This window comes from Ambystoma mexicanum, chromosome 9, assembly GCF_040938575.1.
Source record: "Ambystoma mexicanum isolate Mex_15411 chromosome 9, UKY_AmexF1_1, whole genome shotgun sequence".
Lineage (NCBI taxonomy): Eukaryota > Metazoa > Chordata > Amphibia > Caudata > Ambystomatidae > Ambystoma > Ambystoma mexicanum.
The window spans coordinates 363283829-363307165 of NC_090931.1; the positions used below are offsets into that span (position 1 = coordinate 363283829).

The 23337-nt window shown below is 47.3% G+C and overlaps 1 protein-coding gene across 1 annotated transcript in view; it reads left to right on the plus strand.

Annotated features, from left to right (window-relative positions):
- MLXIPL (MLX interacting protein like) overlaps nucleotides 1-23337 on the plus strand; it is an 800126-nt gene that overhangs the window by 740214 nt on the left and 36575 nt on the right. The window contains exons 14-15 of the mRNA XM_069614794.1: nucleotides 7134-7261; nucleotides 8233-8356. Coding sequence (XP_069470895.1) covers nucleotides 7134-7261; nucleotides 8233-8356 — 252 coding nt within the window. The remainder of the gene's footprint in view (nucleotides 1-7133; nucleotides 7262-8232; nucleotides 8357-23337) is intronic.

Genomic DNA, 23337 nt, shown 5'->3' on the forward strand with positions numbered 1-23337 from the left:
ACTCTCACTGGCGGTTGATGAGCACCTTAGCTACTTTTGTTAGTAAGGGAACACCCTTAGCATAGGGAAATATGGGAGTTTCACATTTTCTTTAAATAAATATCAGCAGTGAGATGGAAAATCGGAGTCTGTGTCCTTCCTCTGACCCGCCACAGTGCCAACTCTTGATAAAACTCACTCACCCAGAACTCTACTACTGAACCTTCCCTGGCTTTCGGCGCTCTCCTACTGATCATACACAATCATTCAGAAACCTGCCCCTGATGATACCCACTGACTCAGAGTTTAGCTTCAGAAAATATCCAAGACTCACTCAGAGCTCTGTTCCTAGTGGTACATAGACACACTCTGCTTTCCTTTCATGGTAATAGCAAATTAATCAGAGTTCAAATCCCGATAATGCACAGACTCATTCAGGGCTCCATAACTGGTAATACTCAGTTGAATCTCTATTCCTGATAACACTCAGGGTATTTCCCTAATAATAAGCAAGACTCACTTGCTCACAAAGGCTCTTAAGCAAATGCCCAAGCTTGTTCAAAACTATTCTCCAGATTGCTAGTGAACTGAACGACCTCAGCCCTTTAAGATGAGTAGCAATTACCCTGGAGATGGATGGGGATGCAGAAGTTACTCAAACATCAATCATCAAAATGATTCAGTTAGCTGGTAAAAAAGAATAACTGTTTTATTTTCAATCGTCTAAAGCAGGGAGCACAACGAACAACAATGACTTTGCTCGATCTTCTTACTCAATGAGTTTCATAAAAAACAGAATTTATATATCAAAAACTCGTCATCATTGACGCTGACCTACGTCACTACCAACGTCATCCTACGTGGCAAACTACAAAAACCTAATAACAACTGTGATAGGCTCTGAGTGAATATCTAAGTATATGATCCATACTAGTATGGGGATAGTGAGTGAAAGTGATAGGTTTCTTAACATCTGGTGGGGCAACTAAGCCCTTCCTTCACAATGGGCACTATGAATGTCACTAAACACACAACGTCCCATTGGCTACACAAACTATACGACCCTTAATTACGTGGTCCCCTACAATTGGTTGGCACTCTAACTTCCGTCAGTACTTTTCCACCTACGTCTAGCAGCACACAAATTGGACCTCCAGGTGCTAGTGAGCTGGTCTTTACCCCAGCTTCCCACCAATTAGCATATCAATCTATCATCACCTCAGTGGTCAGCGTAGTCAATTAGGCTTTGAAGCTCGGCCTTGAGGTTGTTCTGTACTGTGGAGAATCAGGAATGAAGGCATGATGTGCCCTCATGCATACGTGTGAGCATCTTGCTCGTCCAACTTCATCCTTCCCCGGGACTGTAGAGCATGATTTTAAGCTTTTACTGTCTTTAAAAAACTATTTTATTATAGACCTCGGACGTCTTTTTTTATTTTGATCATGCCTTCTGAACAGGAGCTGTTCTTTCACACGATTCTGTATCCAATGTCAGCTCACTCCAACCTGATAATACCTCTGCTTCTTGGCTTGGCTACATGGCTCATCCAGCCTCGTCTTTTCGAGATTCACTTTTAATTCATGTGTTTTCTTACTGTGCCACACTAAGAATGAGGCCTTCCATTTTTAGTCCTACTCTGCTATAACACGTAGTGGAAACACCCATCCTTTACGCTTTATGCATATATGTATATATTGGCTCATGCCGCAATCTATTCGCTATAAAGATAGCCTCAAGAATACTTTGTCTGCTTGCATTTCTTTTGAATCTTTACATGTGTAAACTGACTAGATACCTTTTTCCATTTTATGGCATAAGCTTCGTCACCTTGATCCCAAGATGTCACTTATCCTTAATACTTTCTTGATGCCTTATAGAATATCTGCATTCTCTGGTTTCTGCATCTTTTCTAGGCACGTCAGCTCAGCTCTGTCTGACGTCACCATTCATCTAGACCGTTCATTTGCTCTGCTTCTTCTTCTGGGATTTCATTCAAACGGCCATCATATTTTCTTGTATGCAGGTACGGTTTTCTGAATGGGAACCTTGCCTCTAGGATTCTACTAGGTATCGGTAGTTTCACTGGTACTGCACAATTTTCACATTGGGGCTCCCAACATATAGGTAATATGGATGAGGTGGTTAAATTGGGGGTACTTGGCTCCTCCTCTACACTATGCAGGCTCACTCGAATAGATATGCCTAATATGACCAGATTTATATGTAGATTTTCACAGATTTGTTCTGGTAATACCAAGACCTTGCACTCTGCTTCTAAAAGTGCCCAAACTCACTCTTGCATATATTCCTGATATAAACAATGGTTTAACTGACCTATCTGCTCCAAACGAGAACGAGGACGAAATAATTCTCATGCCCTCTAGAGTGCTGCCCTATTATACTTGCAGATTATTGTTTTTCCTGTTAATGCACCAACATTTTCTCCTAAGATACAGTTGTCATGATAGGTGCCGAAGCGGCAAGGAGGGCTAACATTTAATCGTTTTTTCCAACTGCTATTCATATGTTTGTATGATGATCAGACAGACAGAAGGGACTTTTCTGGATTGGTTCTGGGTTTCCCTGGGCTATGTGCTTAGCTGATCTCTGATCTGGACAAGAATTTGAAGTGGGGATATTTTACTCTCTATTATTTGAAGTTGGGAATAAAAATGATTTTAAGGGAGCTGAGAAAGAATTCCTAAATTTGAGTATTCTGGGGCCACTATATAGGGCCGCTAGAGTCTTTGTTTTTTCCCACCTCTATATTTGTTCATCACTGACTTATTTGTGGTGGCCAGATGGACCTCTCCTGAAGTCCACATGCCATTGCAACCCTTTTACTGTAGTTAAGGTATGTGGTCCTGGGTCACCCACATGGCTCCCATTCCCAGGGGGGCTCTCAGGCCCCCAATTGTTACCCGAAGGTGGTTGTATCACCCTACATTGGTTTTAGGGACTAACTTGGTGGCAGCTGTACTTTAGTTTTGACTTCTTCATGGTTGCAAGCGGTTTCACCACATTGGTAGCAGAATGTACATTTCTGGTAGCCATTGGGGTACCAATTTAGTTTTTGAAGTCCTGCACTCATCCATTTTGTATTTATAGGGCTTCCTTTGCTCAGGGCAACCACAAGGTAGGCCTGCAATTGGCATTCTTATCTTGTGGACTCTTTGTGAGCCCATATGGCAGCCTCCATATTGGTTCCAACTGGTTTAGACCAGACTAGGTCCCTGGGCTCTCCTTCGCACATCCTGTGGGGTTGGCCTGGGTTGACTGGCAGTCCTGATGGCCAACCAGAATGATTGACCACCTGAATCCTCCACCACCCTCCCAGGCACCTCTAGTGATTGGTGGATGACTTTGGCCATTCACTATTTCCAATGGCTCTTAAATCTTTGCCCAGTCCCTGCTCTCTCTCGCTTAGGTCTCTATTCCTAGAAATTGGAAGAAGCAGGTCTGCCAACCATCGGGAGGAGTTTACTACAATATGTCCTATCAATTCTTTCGTTTTAAGCTCCAATTTGGCCATACTGACTGGAAGTAGTGGTTTGGGCATATCCAGTTAGGTTTGTTTCGCTGGAAGAAGTTCAGTCTGTGCGTCCTCCATCTTCCTGCTAACTCCACTTTGGTGTTGAGTAGGGCCTACTGTTCACCACTGCTGGCCAATTCTTTCCACCAGGCTCTAATGCCTTGCTGCAAGTAGATACTGTCACATTGAAAGCTGTTGGGACAACAACACCCTGCCTGTTCTGCTCCATGGGTGGTCCTGTGTCACTTCCAGCTCCGCCCTCGTCATGCGGTTGTGCACATAGGAGTAATTATAGGGGGGGACAAGGGTTTGTCCACCCACCCCCACATTTTGTGACACACCATTTTGCCCCACTCATTTGGCAGGGGCCCCTTTCATTTAGATGTCATGCCCCGCCCATCATTTTCTGCAAAGTTACTCCACTGGTTGTGCACCCATCATTTGTCTGCCAACATGCTAGTCTGTCTTCACTGATTCCTTAGTTTTTCTAGAGTCTTTCTCAAAGGTAGTTTCACTGCTGGCTCAAAGGGCTTCATCAAGGAAAGATCCTTTGTTCTTCTGTTCCATCTGGGGGGTCTCGGTGGCTATGGGTTCAAGTCCTTGGCCACCAGATCTGTTAAACCACTCGTAGAACAGAAGCATATATATTCCGAGATCGCATCATGCTGCTGGAGTAATTTTCTCTAACAATTCCAATGAGGGTACTTATCTCTGGTTACTGGCGCAGTCAATTATTCAAAATACTCACCATCAGGGGTCACTTTGGTTCAGGGTTGAGATTCTTTCAAAGCAAATCTCTACCGCATGTCTTCACTTATAATGGTGGTTCTTCCTGATTTGCTGCATCTTTTCCTGGGAGTTCTGGTTCTATCAACCTCTGGATATCTTGGTTGGGGTTTCCTCTGATCCTCCCCGGGGTTGCTTGCCACCAAAGCCACACATGTGGGGTAACACAGAGGCATACTTTGTTTTCCCATACAAGTGGATGACCTAATCACATTGTCCTATTGACTTCTACTGAACTTTCTACTTAACCTGGAATTCTCAGAATCTATGTGATCACTGCACCGCCCGTAATTTTGCTGCCGAAAATGTCAACGACCATTACGGCGCAATGTAGTGAACAGATAGATCACTGTGATCCGCATACCCGTACCCCTCTCCCTCCCACCCCCCGGCCACTTACCTTGACGGCGGCACACACGGAAGTGTGCCGCCGACTTCACTCAATCCCTGCAGCGTCAGTTCCCACCCACTTACGTGCGTCAGCGCTGGCGCCGCAGAGTACTTTTTTTTTCTTTAGACTTTCTGGTTCCCTGCTCTCCATTTAACGGGAAAGGGGGACACCCATGCAACCCCCGACCCCCATTACCACAACTAAGAGAAGCAGGGGACACCCCTGCAACTTCCACTTCCCTTAGTCGCAGTAATGGTGGTCAGGATTTTTTTACTGCGCGAAGGCGCACGTTCGTACCAGGCGACAGTGTTGTCGCAGTAATGGTACGGTTACAATTCTCCTAAAGTGCCTTTGTGGGGACCCCTCCAACCCCCCATCACTGTATGTTGTGTGCCTATCTGTGATAGTGGACCCACATTAAAGTAAAGGAGTGAGTAGACTCCTCAGACATTACTGTTATATGTAAGTGTATTATGTGTCTAAGTACTTATTTGAAGTAACAAAGATCTATATGTGTAGCAAAATTAATGTATATATTTTTAAAGATTCAGTGTAGTGTATGATTCTATCGATAAATTGTACTTTTGTGTCAACCTACTATTACCTCTTCCTGAGAGCTATGTCTTGTCGCTCTGCCATGCAACCTATCTTCAAGAGAGGCTTGACTTCCCTTTCTGGGTGGGCTGGTTAGACCCCCTTATGGTTAGTGGTTGTACAGCCCTTGCCATAGGGTTGTACAAACATTGCCACTGATCTGAACATGTCAGTGGAGCTGTGGGGGTGCAGATGTGGGGGGGTTGGGCGAGGGTTCCTTTATCTCCATTGTTTCCTGTTTTTTGTTCTGAGTATTTTTACTACCTAATGTTTTTTGTTGCAAGTTTAAGCTGGTATGTCACTTTTCTGTCAGGCTGGACATTCAGGGTAAGGTGAGCTATGTGTTGAGCTTAGCTCCAGTCTGGGTTTGCTTTGGCTAGTCTCCATTCTTACACTGTTCTGTTGATCCACACTGGACTGGTCTAGGCTCCAGACTTGATAAGGCATTTGGTGAGGCTGGCCTCTGGACAGGCTGGACAGAACTGCAAGGTTATCTACTGTGAAGGGGTGATCTCCAGACCCGGGTGGATTTTGCTTAGGATGGGATTCTGGTCTGGGTCCAGTCAGTGATGGTATGAAGGCTGGGCTGGGCATTGGGCAGATTTAGACTGATCTTGTTTCCATCTGTGTCTATTCTGGCCTATGTGCATGTCCTTTGACTCGTGACTCATCCAGTGAAGATATCAATTTGCAGAAGTGCCAGAGTTCCAGAATTGAGAGATTTGGATCTGCCTTCTTCACTCTCCATCCCTCAAACCGAGCTCATCCTATTCTAATCCAAGTAATCAACAATTTCCTTCATGTGACATGCACACCAAATTGCTAGTATGCTCTCTGGAACCACAAATTCATCCTAAATACATCTAGATAACCTTTCACATTTAAAACTTGTGCCTCGAGTGGACGATCAGATTCCTGATCCCTTTTGAAGGCTTTCACCCAGTGGAAGAAGCCTTGCTGATGTGCCATAGCGAATGAGGCCATCTGTTACTCTCTGGCCACAGAACTCTACACTGACCCTGCTGATAGCCGTTCTGCAGCCCACCTTATCTTGGGAGGTTCTCAGAACACATTACTTGAGTTGCTGTGCTCTCTTAACTGGAGGTCTGCATTAACAGGGTCTAGTGCTACATTCAGTGCAAAGCTCTCCCTTGTTGTACCTGAAAACCTAACCATTTAATGCATGATGGGTGAGAATCCCCACAAGCAAATGCCTGTCAACGAACATCCTAGAGATTAACAAACGCAAATATAACTCAAGTCTTCCTGGAACCTCAAACATGCCTCTCAGTGTTGGGCATTCTCACTGGCTCGGTTCCTTCACAATGTTTGCCACGCATAAGACATCCTCCAACTGCTTCCCTGTTCCTTCTCAGAGTGCTGCTTCACACTGTTCCGGCTTCATAAATAGAGGGTGGAGGGTAAGAACAGGTACGTGTGGCTCTTGGGAGAGATTTCTGGCATGACCATATTGAACGATAAATGGAGACATATTTCTGAAAGAAAAAAGACTGTGGAGATGTCTGGCCACGATGGGGGACCATGAAGGAATAGATGGAGGATTATAGGAATGTCCGGAGAGCTCATTGGAAACTTTCACTAGAATACACAGATAGCCTTGGGGTTTACAAAGAATGACGGAAGAGCCATTGCCTCTCTTGATTGTAACTGGGAGAGTCTTTGCAGCAGAGAGAGTTAGTCCAGAAAGGCCAAATAAATAGTTGGAAAGCCTAGTGAGACCCTGTGAAAACTGAATGCAGAGACTTACGCAAAACTGAAGACACAATAAAGTGGGAACAAATAAGGAAGGTAAACACACTTCATTGTTTTTCTGTCATGTTATGCTCCAGGTCAGCAAGGCCACAACCCTGCAGAAGACTGCGGACTACATATGTAAACTACAGCAAGAGAGGGCCTATGTGCAGGAAGAGGTGCAGCAGCTGCGAGAGGACATTGAAAAGCTGAATATGACCATCAAGTAAGGGCAGTTATGAGCAGCGCTTTGTGGGGTGATCATGTGCGGACTAAAGGAGCATAAATAAGATGGTGAATGTGCCTACCCAATGTACTAACCCCCACCCCCATTCCTGCTCCCCGCCTAGACACTCCCTTGTACTGTAGACACCCATAGGCTAGCCAAACTGCACACAAGCACACACCCAACATAACTAACACTCAAATACAACAACAATTCCAGGCACTGGTCCATACCCCTATGAACACAACAAGCCTGTATGCACTACTATAACTGTAAACACCAGCCAATGTGCACATAAAACACACAAACACACACCCAACATAAGAGACATTCACTGACAACAAACAACCCTTATGGATAACGAAGCCAGTGCGCTCAACCACAACCTTAACTACCAGCCAATTTACACATTAATCACACACACACACAACATAACATTCAGATACAACAAACAGCCCAGGCATTGGTCCTCTCCCTTATGGATACAAGCCATTGCATGCAAATAACCCACCTGCAATCCAACACACACAAACGCCAGTGTCTCCTGGTTCTGGACCTTTCCTATCCCTCTACCCTCACTAAATAACCCCATTCTCTTTCTTGCAGAGACACGTGAGTGCCTGCAGACTGCCCCTGGGTGGTAGTGGTACGCGGTATAAGTCAACATAACATAACATACAGGGTTGGAGGTGGGAAGGAACGAGTGGAAAAAAGAGAGATGTTAAAGAGCGATGTCAAAGAGATTTGAAAAACAAAGGAGGGATTGGTCTGGGGTGGGGTAGAGAGCAAAGGAAGACTGAAGCAGTGCTATGGGCAGGTAGTGGCACATTATAAATAGGGAGAAACTGAATCTCTTTGGGAAGTACAGAAGGGGAGGTGAGATGGGAGAATCGATGTGAGGTAGTGCAGACTTGAGGCAAGGTAGAGGGAACTTGAGGCCCTCAAACAAATTTTTCTTTTGCTCCCTGCAGCCGGTGTCAGCAACAGCTTCCAGATACTGGAGTTCCCATCACTCGACAGCGCTTTGACCACATGCGGGAGATGTTTGATGAGTATGTCCAGTCACGCACACTACAGAACTGGAAGTTCTGGGTCGTATCCTTTGAAAATTGTGCACCTCCTTTCTCTTGAGTGGCAGCCTAAGAGCAAAGCAACATTTAATTTCTAACTAAATTGACACCTTTACATCATGCCTTCTTTCTCCCTTGTTTGCCATAATATCCCCCATGAAGCGGTAATGGTAACATCTTTCATACACTTTATAGCTTATTTGCAAACTTACTGTCTCCACCCACTTTTTACCCTCCTGTTCACCTAACATTAGTTAGTCGTTAGTACAACTTTTGGCCTATACGTCACTTAGCTGGGAAGGAATTGCCAAGAAATAATTCTATCAAATCTTCTGTTGCAAATTTTAGAAGTTGGTAACATTAGCACATGGGTGTATCAGGGGAAGACGAGTGATGGTAAAATATCAGGACTCAAGGAACACGGGTTCAGATGGTACAAATAAGGGTAAAATCCCCCCACCAGATGCGAAACATGAATTGAGTACACTTTTCGTTCCCAAGGCAGGACTGCAATGAGTGGTGAGGAATCGCCAAGTGAGTACGCTCTAAGCAATTCATTCTTCGTCTTTAAGTAGCTTTCAGGAGCATTTGTAAAAAGCAAACTATTTATTTAAAAAAACACTAACCATGTGGGAAATAGTAGTGGGAAATAGTAGGGTGCCCCTTTAAGGATGGCAGACTGTGAGCACCCATTATGCCAGCCCTCTGTTTTATTTTCCACCTAACATAGGAGTGCCCCTGACTATGTTGGTCTGATTTACACAGCACTTTTTCTATACTCTTTTCCTAATCTGTGGGTTTTCTTTTAGGCTGTTAAGTGTTCCCCCCACCACTGGGGACCTTCCTCATGCAGTCTGCTCTGCCTCGGGCTTCTATTTATTTTTTTGATTTGTTTTTCTTTAAGCAGAAAGCATTTTGAATTCAAAATATTGTCAGAACCACAGTTGGATCCTTTCTTCTTTCACTCAGGACAAGTGTCTGTTCTGTTCTGTTATTGCTCTACATTTGATTACTTGATCTTCATGAAAGCCAGGACTTTGAAATGTCTGACCTGCCTTTTGAAACAATACTTACGATTGTATCCAGTGTGAGTGATGCCAGACAGAACCATGAAAGAAACAGTGCCCCCAATTTGAAATGGGCCATACAAAGAACATATCCAGGCAAGTATCCAGTTCAGAAAAGACACTCCTAAGAGTGAGGTTTAAATCTGCAAGTAAGGAGGTTTAGTTGAAGTTGGGGAAGTGGGTAGCCTCCTCTTAAAACAATGATGGAAGCAGTTCCTCCACATTCTGGTTCAGCTGGATTTCCCATTAAAACTGTTGTGAAGTGCTTGGAGTGTGTATGTCTGGTAAGGAAGGGAGGAGGTATGCTGTGAAGAGCTTTGATGGATGTCTGGAATGCATGAGGTCAAAGCGTGAGGTCAGATAGAATGTTGTGAGGTGAGAGTGTTGATGTATGAGTGAGGGAATGCTGATGTTCCAACCCAGGCAGTGGGAAGTGTAAGGAAGGCATGGTATCAAACAGTGAAAACAGACACAAGTGATCCCAGTTCAAGGGTGTTTATTGAACTTGAATGGGTTGGTTGAACGCCTATCTAACCCTAAAGGATGGGAGCAAGATAAGAACATCAAATAATAATAAGGCAGTCCTAATGGAGTCTCTGTCAAAATAAAAGGGCCTATACTAATAAACCTATTGCCAATTCTTACTTCTAGATGCAAATGGTGTGGGACAACAATGTATGCAAAAAGAAAAGTTTTCAAGAAATGATATGTCAGGATAGTTACGCTGTTGGCTTTCCTTCCCCACGCTTTCAACACGGGACAAGGGGGCACGCTCGAGCTTCGCACAGACTCTGGCTTCTCTGCCAAGAGGATATAGTTCAAAGCATAGGTGTCAGGGTCTTCTGCAGCAAAGTCTTTTTCCTAATAAAAGTCTCTTATTGCAGAGGACCTGATGTAACAAACAAGCACCAAAGTTCCTTTCTTATAAGGATTTTCACATTCACAAGTTCTCGGTCCACTGTTCACCATGGGTCTCCCTCCATCAGGCTCGCACCCCCTTTAGCACAATGTTCACAATTGGTCTCCCTCGATCGGGCACAGATCTCCCTCCTTTGAGCTCGGATCCCCTAAGTAGAATTTTCACAATTGGTCTCCCTCGTTCTGGCTTGGACCATGTAATCTCACTTTCTAAGCCTTCCTCTTTATATCAAAAATCGAAGACTTTCGATTGTGCGATGGATTTTGCTTAAACCGTCGCAGGACAACTTCGAATCACTTCATTTATCATTCTCATCTTTTCTGCCACTTCTTGGCTGGATCCCTCACAGAGCACTCGTGGTGCCGGACCACGCTGTCACTGGTATTGTATCTTTCTCTGTTAAAGTTCAAACGTCCATCAGCAATTAAGCTTTCCACGCGTTTTTCATCACACCGTCACTAATATTTGTTCTTGCGCTCTTCATACAATGTTGCCTCTTGCAACCTTGACTTCAACACAAACCTGTCTTGCATCGGTCTCCCCAACTCACTGGCTGTGTTAATCTCTTTGGTGCTGCTTTGATCCTGGAGCAAGGACAGTGGCATGGTGGCTGTGGCTCCTCTCCGACTCGGTCAGCCATGCAGGAGGGCCCCAGGTATCTCCGACACACAATGCAGGATTCTTCAGTCTGGTTTTCAGGCCTTACAATTTTTAATCTGAAGGATCTGGAAAGTAAAAGATTCTCGCCGGAAAGGTCCTCCCTCCTTGCGCACACTTCTTGGTTTGCCGTCTTTCTCCCATCGTTCAGCTGCCGTCTGTAAAACGCTGTTCCTTTGCCTCACTCAGAGTGTACTCTCGTGCAGCGCCTTTTATGTATGTGGGGAAGCTTAATGGAAGTCAGGTGTGAGTAGTTACCAGTAATTGCATGACCTTGCCTGACCATAGTAGTGGGACATGTCACATATAATGCTCGGGTGTGAGTCTGTCTTTTCCCAGTGCGGGGTAAAGTTCCCAAATATCCTACTGGGTAGGATGGGGGTAAAGGTGTTACAGGGAGGGGCATACTGCGTATCACCATCAGGTGTCCAACTCCCCGAAGACCCCTCATGCAGGTGATCCTCCCGCACTGGCCCACCCCCAGGGAATGGATCCAAAGGCGATGGCCGTGCCCTGGCCACCTGAGAGAGAGAGACCCCTGTGGACTAGCGGGTGAGACACCTTCTAGTTTCTCACAGAAGATGTAAGGCTGGGTGGTGGGAGCCAGTGGGTTCCTCTTAAGCAACTTAAGGACACTTGATGTAAAAGCAATAAAGGAACCTATGAAGTAATTTACCTGAAGCTTCACGAAGTATCTTTTATAACAAGAACCCACCAAAATCCCTCAAGGGGGATGACAGCCCGAGCATGCTCTAAATCCCTACCACCTTTCTATAGCCACCTAGAACGCCTCCTGCCACTCCTGAAAGGCCCTGAGCGTGGAGAGCTTTCTCTGCTTCACCAGGCAGTGGCTGGTGCCCAGCCTAGGAGGAAGTCAGCCGGCACACCTTTGCAGTAACCAGATCAGGCCTTCACCCCGGATGTGTGGGGCTCCCCTTTTACAGGAGAACTGGTTCTTTTCAGGTGGACTCGGAAGATGGATCTCCAACTGCAGATGAGGAGCTGCTGGGACCTTCATGACCTTCACTTCCATCCCTATCATTTATCCTCCTTTGGAGACCTGCTTTAGTCCATTGAGACTTTTTCTAAATCCCTACTGCAACAACTCTGATAGAAACAGTTACTCTTTATCCGCTACACCCTGTTCTCTAAGACCGGGAAGAAAAGGCAAGGCTTCAGCTGAGGATGTATGCCACGTCATACTCTATTCAGGAACACCACCCTGTGATAATGAGAAAATTGACCTTTTAGGGAAGGTCTGTTTTGTCATGCTTTGGCCTTGGAAGCATTCAGCTATCCAGCTCCTTTGAGTCGTTCAACTGGCTCATGGGTGACAATTTTGAGCCTCCACTGTAACACCTTTTGCAAGAGAGAATTTGTAGGATCATTTTTGTTAGCATCCCGGAAATTTGTTCTGGATTTTAAAAAAAGCATCCATTTCAATGAATTTCATTAAAAGTAAGGCTATTCTTTTCTTTGTATAGGCTTTCATTACAATGCCCAGAATGCGGTGCATTTTTATTTCTCAAGTCTCTGTATGGCATTCACTACAATTTCCAGCAGGCAATGCTTAGTTTTCCCACTGTCTCTGTACTTGGTTTTTACTATGATGCTCAGCGTTGTCACCACCTCCCTGTAATTGTCATTCACTACAAATCCAGCAAGGAACCGTACTCCTGTATTCTCAATGTATGAGTGTTTTTCTTTTACTACAATATCCATCCTGCATCAGTACTCATTCATCATGTGTGACTTTCTCCTGCGTTATCACAGCCACGAATGTTCACAATAAGGATTGTCTTTTCTCCTTTGCAACTTATCTAGAAGTGCTACAGAAGAACTTGCAATAGTTTCTTCTCTTGCTTTCCCTTTGTCGTGCTTTCGGCATTCGTATCTAACATGTGTGCAAGGCACCTCAGCAACGCCTGACCCATCTTTCACTTCAGATCTCTCCTGTCCCTCTTCCCCGGTGGCTGCGCACCTGCTGGGTGGTCTGCTCCCTCCACTCTGCACCTCATTCACTTTGCTTCACTTTGCTTAGGCTGCCGGTCTTGTAGATATGATATGATATAATATGATATGATATGACATTTATAATGCGCCTTTACACAAGTGTTTCAAGGCGCGACGAGGAAAGGGAAGGGAACAGAGGGAAGATGGAGACAGCGATCAGGCCAGGTGACATTGAGATTGCGCAAGTGCATGGGAGGGGGGAGAAGGGGAAATGTGCGAGGGAAACAGGGAGGGGAAGTGCAGTATATGGGATATACAGTAATAAATAAAACAATACATAAATAAGAACAATAAATAGGAAGTGCGGGCAGCTGGTGGCAGGTGCAAGGGTAAGTGCAGACATCAGGTGTCAAGTGCTGGTAGGGGTCTATAGGGATACATAAACAGCCCCAGAGTGCAAGGGACATCAGGGGGGCAGTGCAGGAGTGCAAGTGGCGGGGAGGGGAAATGAGCGCCTGAACAGAGGGTAACCAGGTGACCAGTGCAGTTTCAATTTCAGCCAGGAGTTCAGCAGGGGAGAGGAGGCGAGAAAGCAGAAGCAAAGAGTAAGGTTTTGAGGTGCCTCCGGACCTGGAGATGGTTCTCCTCAATTTTCAGAGAGTCAGGTAGGCTGTTCCAGAGGGAGGCCAGAGCCAAAGAAATAGATCTACCATCAACTCGTTGCTTCGAGAAGCGAATGACCCTGAGAAAGTTGGAGGTCGAAGAGCGATGACCTCAAGAAGGAAGATATTTAGGAAGAGAGAGTTGAAGGCCTTCTGGACAATGCAGAGGGCTTTGAACTTAATCCTTGCAGCCACTGGGAGCCAGTGCAGAGATTTCAGTCCTGGAGAGATGCGATCCCTTGGTTTGAGGCCAAGGACAAGTCTTGCAGTCCTGTTTTGGATGAGTTGCAGAGGGCGGAGAGCAGAGGCAGGCAGTAGTCCAGCCTAGAGAGAACCAGAGCTCTGGAGACAGTGAGCTTATGGGGGAAGGAGAGGAATGAAGAATACCTCTGAGGAGGTGCAGCTGGTAGTGTGACTTCTTAGAGACGTCGGAGATGTGAGGAGAGAAGGAGAGTGTGGAGTCAAAGATGGACCCAAGGTTTTTAGCCTCACAGGTCGGAGCAGGAAGAGGGCCAAGAGAGGCTGGCCAGAGAGTGAAAGGAAAGGAGGGAGTGGGTGTGCCGATGAGGAGAATCTCTGTCTTACTGGCATTGAGACAGAGATCATTGGCGGCACACCACTCCTGATTAGCAGACAGACAGACGAAGATCAGAGAAGGAGAAGAGGTGGCTTAAGGGAGCCTGAAAATGAGCTGAGTCATCTGCATAGCACTGAAAATTGCAGCAGAGAGCGGCAATGCGGTGGGAAAGAAGTGCCAGGTTTAACAGCCAGGGACTCCTGGGGAACACCACAGGTAGAGATAGAGGAGAGGAAGGACCCAAGTTGCACCTGGGAGGGTCGATCAGAGAGGAAAGAAGTCAGCTAAGCCAGGGCCTGATCCGTGATACCCAGGTTACAACTGAGACGTTTGAGCAGGATGGCATGGTTGACTGTGTCAAAGGCAGAGGAGAGATCAAGTAAGATGAAGACACAGGGAGTGTTGGAATCAAGGTTCGAGAGCAAGTCTTCACGGATGTTCAGGAGAGCAGTTTCCGTGCTTCTGGATGCTCTGAAGCGAGATTGATGGTCATGGAGACAACCAAAAGATTCAATGTGAAGATTAAGCTGGGAGATGGCCTGCTTTTCCAGGAGTTTGCCCAGGGAAGGAGTGATGGAGATTGGACTATAGTTAGCCGGGCAGGATGTGTCGGCAGAGGGTTTCTTAAGAAGAGGGTACACAAGGGAGTACTTCAGGGGGGAGGGGAAGACTCCAGTGGCGAAGGAATGGTTGCAGAAATCATTAGAGCAGGAGCCAGGGTGTCAATGTGGTCCTTGATGGTTTTGGGGGAACAGGGGTGAACCTGTTTTGACGAGACTTTCATAGATCGGACTTGTCTAGAAACCTTGTCTGGGGAGAAAAGGGGAAAGGCAGAGGTGGCTGAAGAAGGGCCAGAGGGAGAGCAGGGAGTAGATGGAGGATGGGGAGAGGAAGAGAGAGAGGACAGGATGTCCTGAGCTTTAGAGATGAAATGAGAAACCAGAGCCGTGCAGAGGGCCTCGGAGGGGACACGAGAGGCAGCGACTGCAGATTTTAAAGAGTTCGGCCGAGTTATTAGATGCCACAGAGATGCGGGCTTGGAAGTGAGCTCTCTTCTTGGTGCGGACAGAGAGTCGGTGTTGCTCCAAAGGCAGAGGGAGAGGGGCGCCTGTTACCTTTTTGAAAATGTTTTGCAAGGAATTTGGGGTTGGTCACCCTGAGTTACCTGGGGGAACCCAGACGTGGACTCCCTGCTCACTGTGCTCAAAGAGGCACAGTTCCACCTCACTGATGAGGCCCAACAAGGCTGAAACACGTGTATGGGGTTGCTGTTGGTACTCTTGTTCAGAAGGGAATTGCCATAGCATTTCCGTGCTGGACTGCCCCTGTGGGCGGGACAAAGACTGATAAGCAAATGGATATTTCCCATCTGTGAAAGGTACAATGAGCAAAAAACGATGGCTGCAAACTCTGAGTGGGGAAAAAAACACAGAACAGGTTATCATGCCATGTTCTTTCTGACAAGGAGCACCTGCTAACATTTTGAAAACAGTTTGTCAGAGGATGTACCGGAAGCATGCCATTTCCTCACAGCCACCATGCACATACGTTTGAGGATGACGAGGTATGAGTCATACCAGGAGTTGCACTTGGCTTTGGGCTTCAGGCAGATCCTCATGACAGGGGCAAGAACATCAAGAGTATCAGATATAGCAGAGTGGAGCAAGGAAAGGGCTCAGTCAGGGTGTGAGCTAGCCAAAGGGAGATGGGGGGTGAAAAAGTGGCAGCGAAAGCCTCAACTGACACACGCTTCATGGGTCACATAACCGAGAAGGTAGGTGGCAGTGCTGGAGGTGGCTTGGCCTGAGGGGTAGAGAGGGTGAACTGGGAGGAAAGGAGAAAGTGATCACTCCAAGGGGAAGCTCTGAAGAGATTACAACATCCAGAGGGTGCCCTGCAAAGTGAGTCAGGCCAGAGGGGAGAATAGAGAGTGAGAGAGAGTCGCAGAGGTCGCAAAAGAGTCCAGAGGAAGGACAGGAAGAATCCAGGTGGATGTTAGTCTCCGAGAAGGAGTCGTCGAGTGGTTGAGACCAGGAGGGAAGAGGAGAGTTCCGCCCCCACACAGAGAGGAAGGAGGAGTTCTGACCAGTTGGCCGATATATCGTAGCCACAGTACGGGAATGGCCAGGAGAGAGAGAGAGCCTGCAGACGAGGCGTTCGAAAGTGGAGTAGGCCTGCGTAGGAATGACAGAGGCAGGGATACACTCAGAGTATATCATGGCTACACCCCTTCCGGAGCGGTTGGATCTGGGCACAGAGAGGATCTTGTAGCCATTAGGGAGGAGAGTGTCAAAACTCATAACGGAGCTGGCCATGAACCATGTCTCGGTGAGACCGGGAACATTGAGGTCAAGTTCCTCCAGGAGGCGAAAGATATCAGAGGAGACACTGGGTTACTTGCTTGTCCTTGATGCTGCTCTGAAGCTCCATCTCAGACATAAATAGTCTATGCCCTTGGTAGTTCTTTCTCACAGGCCCCAACTCTCTCAGCCCACAACTCGGAACACTGGCACTTTCTAGACTCTTCTTATCGCTACTGACGCCACCACCACCTTCTGACTTTATTCCTCCACTTTTTTCTCTCCTGCTGCTTTGTGCGGGTTCACTGAACACTAGAAAGGAACACAAGACGGTTTGAGAGTACTGGCAGTACCACATTGTAGATATGCTTTGTGATTAACAGTGTGTCTCAATGTCATAGCCTTGGCTGTTCTGGGAGAAATCTCATCAAGGGACTTGACTCCTTCAAGGTCCACACAACCTCTGCGACAGCTATTTTAACAGAAACAAGGGCCTATGAAGATGTGAGGTTGTGGGGTCTGTATCCATGGGCTATCAGCAACTACCTGAAAAACACCTCACTGTTCAGCAATGAGAAGCAGGGTATGTCTTTATCTTGCAACAAGGGAAGAGATTTCAGCAGCACTTGGTTACTGGGAACAATAGAAAGGTTATAGCTTCCAGTTCTGGCTATTTTCCAGTCTTCCCATTGAGGCTTGCGCCCTCTAGACCTTATATCTCTAACTCCTGAGGCAGAACTTGTTTATAACAAGAATGTGGTGCAATAACTACCATTAAGCTGATGAAGCCTGCCATTTATTAAGGAAAACCCCTCGCACTTCGCACAGTGTGTTTGACAAAATGTTTTAGTTTAAAGTCCCAGATTCTTAAGTGGGCTGTTTAGTCCAGTTTATTTTCTTGTGCAAACGACCAGCTGGGGCAATGTCTACACACTGTAGAGCTGCATTTACCAAGCGTGAAGTGCAAGTGTTTTTTCTTTACTTAGTTTTAAGTGGCACAAGGGTTACCATTTGTCACTCGCCTCGCAGCTGGTAGACTATACACTTAGGAACCCAGCGCAATTGGACAATGTTTACCCTTGCCTAATTGTGTCTTGCCATTTATAAAGGACACTTTCGAAGGGATTGTGTCCTCCGACGTATTCCTCATCTTAGATATCTCCTTCCAGCTCTGCTGGCCTCGGAAAATTTTTTCTCTAGAGGGCGCTGTGCGTCGACGTCCTTCGAGTCGATGTCCCTCGACAGCCGCCGTATCGACGTTCGACGTCATCCTGCCTATAAAGGCCGCGCGCAGCGTCCGTTGCTCAGTTCCGTTTTTCCGCGCTTACTCGGTGCCTCGGAATACCGTTGCTCAGTTCTTAGTCAGATTAATCCTATTTACCTCGAGTTATTCGATCCGTACTCGATGGCTTCCTCGTCGGAACCGACAACTCCTCGATCCGGCTTCAAAAAATGTCGAGATTGTGGGAAAAAGATGTCGTTGACCGATCCTCACAGAATTTGTCTGTGGTGCTTGGGAGCTGAACACCATTGTTCGGAATGCGAGGACTGTATGTCCATGACAGCTAAGGCCCTGAAGGAGCATAGGGGGAAGCTGGAGAAAGGTAAGACTTTTAAAGCTTCTTCTTCGTCGACGAAGTCGAGACATTCGTCTCCTCGTCACCATTCGCGCTCCAGGTCTCGGAGTGGGTCCCATCACTCCTCGAGATCGAAGCACTCGAAGAGGAGACGTCGAAGATCCCCTTCTCCGTCTTCCTCTTCCTCTGTTTCGCCAAAAAGAATCCCTTGCCCCACGAAACATAGTTCCCGGGCTGAATGGGAGGAATTCCGAAAGAATATGATGAGCGTCTTCGAGAAAGCGGCCTCGACCCCCTCGAAGACTGCCGAGAGCGATGCTCTGGTCAAAAGACCCGAAGGTCAAAAACGCCGCGAGTCGCAGTACCCGGCGAAAGAAACCTCTCGAGCGCGTTTCGAACCCTCGAGCAGGACTATGACCTCCAAACCTTCCTCGAAGGTTCCGTCGACATCGAGGTCGATGTCTTCGACGCCGTTGTCGAGGGGACCTTCGACACACGGGTCTGTCGACTCGACGCCGGCCTCGACACCGGCGTCGACGCCAAGAAAAGTCACGGTTACCACACATCCAGTGGCTATCCCCAGGCCCTCGACGTCGATGGCTTCGATATTGTCGAGTAAAATTCCAATTCTGTCGAGGTCCTCGAGGCCTCCACCTCTGTTTTCGACGCCACGCTCGAAGCCGTCGACGACATCGACGCTTTCGAGGCCAATAATGACAAGTTCGGCACCCTCTGCCTTGGAAATGGGATTTACTCCCTTTATGAGTTCAGAACAATTGAGAACTATATCCTCAATTTTAGAAGAGGGTTTTTTGTCTGAACAAGACACATTTGAGTTACAGGGACCTGTAACCCCAGTTAGAGAGGAATTTTCCTCTGAAGAGCGCAGATTAAAGGATCTTCATGATTCTTTACATGAGGCCAAGTGGGTTAGACACTTCCCCTGAGGTGGAGTTTGCTAAGCCAGACCCGGGGGAGCATGCTGAAACCCCCTACAGAGCCTTAATGGCCAGGATTACAGAGTTCATGGGGTGGTCTGCACCTTCACAATCTTTCCAACAAGATGACCTCACGGATATTCTTGACAAAGGCCCACAAGAGGATCCTGTGGTGCCCTTTCATAAAGCTCTTCAGAGAAAGATCATGACAAACTGGGAAACCCCAGATGTAATACCAGCAGTAAATAAAAAACTGTCTACAAAGTACAGGGTATCTTCCACAGACCCAGAGTTTTTGTCTAAACACCCATCCCCAGAAAGTCTGGTGGTAGGTACAAGCAGCATCCTCTACCGATGTCAAGACGGCTTATCCTACAGTCCCACAGGACAGGGACGATAAAAAATATGATGCTATGGCAAAGAAAGTCTTTTCAGCATGTAGCATGGCGTTAAAGTCTGTTAATGCTACTTGCACCCTTGCTAGGTTCAGCCATACACTTTGGGAGTGTGCTTCTACAGCGGCTGACTGCATCCCGGAGGGAGAAGAAAGGGATGCGTTCCTGAATATTATACAGGACGGTAAAGACGCTATGTGCGAATCCCTCCAGACGGGCATTGATTCGGCTGACAGTATCAGCAGAGCAATGGCGGCAAGTACATCAACCAGGAGATTCGCTTGGTTGAGAAAGTCGGGTTTTGCTCCAGATGTGCAAGCCAGGCTCTTGAACATGCCATTCGATGGCTCTTCTTTGTTCGGGAAAAAGGCGGATGACAGTTTAGAGAAACTGCAAACTTCAAAAGCTGCAGCAAAATCCCTAGGAGCTGCAATCCGTCAGACTCCTTTTCGTCCCACAGGAACCTCTGCGAGGGGCAAGTCCTTTCGCTTCTACTCCGCATTCGGAAGAGGTAGAGGACGACCGGCTCAAAGGGGTCAAAGAAGAACTACCCGAGGTGGACGGGGTAGATATTCTAAAGCCGCAGCAACAGCAGGTGCCTCTTTACCATCGGCATCTGCATCAGCCGCCCCAAAACCACTCTGAGGACTCCCCTCACAGGACACCTGTAGGAGGCAGGTTGACTCAACATCTGACGGTATGGCAGGCTATCACATCAGATGCTTGGGCATTGGAAACAGTCGCCCAAGGTTACTGCCTGCCTTTCCTACGTATACCTCAGAGTCATCCACCGGGGATCAGCTCTCAGAAAGCTCCAGATCCGCTCCTCTTGCAGGAAATTTTGGACCTGCTAGAGAAAGGTGCCATAGAACCGGTACCTGTAGCGGAGAGGAACAAGGGCTGGTACTCCCCTTACTTTCTCATTCCGAAGAAAGACGGAGGACTGAGACCCATCTTGGACTTGCGAGAATTGAACAAATTCCTCAGAAAAGACAAATTCAAGATGGTCACTCTTTCTCAGATCCTCCAGGCCCTTCAGTTCCAGGACTGGTTGGTATCTCTGGACCTTCAGGACGCTTATTTCCATGTGCCTATCCATCTCAAACACAGGAAATACCAGAGGTTCGCAATTGGCAACTCTCACTATCAATTTCGAGTGCTGCCATTTGGGCTGACCTCCGCTCTGAGGGTCTTCACCAAGTTAATGTCGGTAGTGGCTGCAAGTCTAAGGAGGGAAGGGATTCACGTCTACCCCTACCTGGACGATTGGCTGATCAGGGCTGTTTCTCCGGAGCAAGCTCAGATCCAGCTAAATCACGTGTGCCACTTCCTTCACAGACTGGGCTTCTCCCTCAATATAAAGAAGTCACAAATGATACCATCGCAGAGACTCCAGTTCATAGGAGCGATCCTGGATACTTCCCTGGGAAAAGCCTCGCCATCAGAGGTGAGGGCTCAAGATATTCTACAGATGGTTACCAAGTTCCAGCATGCCCAACTTCTCCCAGCCTTCGACTTTTTGAGGTTGCTAGGCCTCATGGCATCCTGCATTTTCCTTGTGCCAGAGGCTCGCCTGAGAATGAGATCCCTCCAGTGGGCACTGAGGACTCAGTGGTCACAATTCTCAGGGAGAATGACAGATCTTCTTCAGGTTCCCGGCAGGGTGGCTCGAGACCTTCAGTGGTGGGCCTGTCAGGAGAACATTCTGAAAGGAGAACAGTTTTGGCAACCCTGGCCGGAGATAACAGTAGTCACGGATGCCTCACTCACGGGGTGGGGAGCCCACGCCAACGACTTGACCATCAGCGGTCGTTGGTCTCCATCGGAGTCCAGACTACACATCAACCTGTTAGAGCTGAGAGCCATCAGACTTGCGTTGAAGGCTTTCCTGCCAGCTGTACAAGGGAAGAACGTCCTGATAATGACGGACAACACGGTGGCCATGCATTACCTCAACAAAAGAGGAGGCGTAGGATCACTACCCCTGTGCAGAGAGGCGATGCAGCTCTGGTTTTGGGCAATCCAAGAAGGAATCTCTCTATCGGCAATTCACCTAGCCGGAGAGAAGAACTTGACAGCGGACGCTCTGAGCAGGCAGAACACAGTCTCCCACGAGTGGGAGCTAGCTCAGGAAGTCCTTCAAGAGATCTTCGCCCTTTGGGGAACCCCTCTGGTAGATCTGTTCGCCACCAGCCTAAACAGGAAATGCGACCTGTTCTGCTCAAGGGAATTTCCTCCGAGAGGAGCTCTGGGAGACGCGTTCATAGTGGACTGGGAGTTTCCGCTTCTGTACGCGTTCCCACCGGTCCCTGTCATTCCTCAAATGATCAGGAGGTTGAGAAGATTCCGGCGAACCATGATCCTAATTGGGCCAGGAGAACGTGGTACCCGGACCTTCTAGACTTGTCCATCTGCCCTCCAATTCGACTTCCACTCAGAGAGAACCTACTCTCACAGAAGGGAGGTCAGGTTCTCCATCCAGACATCAAAACCCTCAACCTTCACGCTTGGCTTCTGAACGGCTGAGGTACAAGGATTGGGACCTCCCTGATGATGTTATGGAGGTGTTGCTTTCGGCAAGGAGGCCAGCAACAAAGTCTTTATACCGCTGTCGTTGGAACAGATTTTGCAGCTGGTGTAGAGAACAGAATATCGACCCATTTTCATGTGGTACACCAATGGTTTTGTCCTTCCTACTATATTTGGCAAATTCAGGCCTTCAAGTTGGCACCATTAAGGGCTATCTCGCAGCGCTATCCATCTTTAAGCGTACTGCGGAAGAACCATCCTATTTCAAATTACCCTTGGTAATACAGTTTCTAAAGGGGTTAACCAATGTTTATCCCCCAAGACCATTCCAAGTTCCCCTATGGGATTTAAACTTAGTGCTAACTTTCCTGATGGGTACACCTTTCGAACCTCTCCATTCTTGTTCGTTAAGATTCCTTACCCTTAAAACTGTTTTATTAATAGCACTTACATCTGCTAGAAGGGTGAGCGAATTACAAGCTCTTTCTTGTAAACCCCCTCATACAATCTTTCACAGAGACAAAGTTGTCCTGCAAGTGAAGCCTAATTTCCTCCCAAAGGTGGTTTCTGAATTCCATATCACTCAGAAGATTACCCTACCATCTTTCTATCCTCCTCCTCACCCGGGGAAAGAGGAAGAGAGGTTACACAGACTAGACCCTAGGAGGGCTTTAAGTTTTTACATTAGTAGACTAGCCAGGATAAGACAGGCAGACCAGCTGTTTGTAGGTTACACAGGTCACAAGCTGGGGTTACCAATAACTAAGCAGACCATTTCCAGATGGATCATTCTAGCCATTCTGGAATGTTATAAACTGGCAGGGAAAGAGCCCCCTCAAAACCTTAGGGCTCATTCGACCAGAGGTATTGCAGCTTCATCGGCCCTCAAAAGAGGCGTGCCGGTTAAAGACATATGTGCGGCTGCTATATGGTCGTCTGTCCATACCTTTACACGTTTTTACAATCTGGATTCCTCCTCCAGTCAAGAGACTAGGTTTGGAAGGGCTGTACTGCATTCTATTCATCAATAGAAGACAGCGTGAAGTCAGTACTCCCTCCTCTGAATATAGAATACTGCTATGGGAGCCTATCTAAGATGAGGAATACGTCGGAGGACACAATCCCTTCGAAGAACAAGTTACTTCTTACCTTGTAACGTTCTTTCGACGGGATGTTCCTCCGACGTATTCCTCATCGACCCTCCCATCCATCCCCGCAGTTCTACTTCCCTTGTTGTTGCAGCTTACGCTCCTTCAGGGTGATTAGTCTAGTCCAGACAGTAATACTGTGGGCTACAAAACGGAACTGAGCAACGGACGCTGCGCGCGGCCTTTATAGGCAGGATGACGTCGAACGTCGATACGACGGCTGTCGAGGGACATCGACTCGAAGGACGTCGACGCGCAGCGCCCTCTAGAGAAAAATTTTTCCG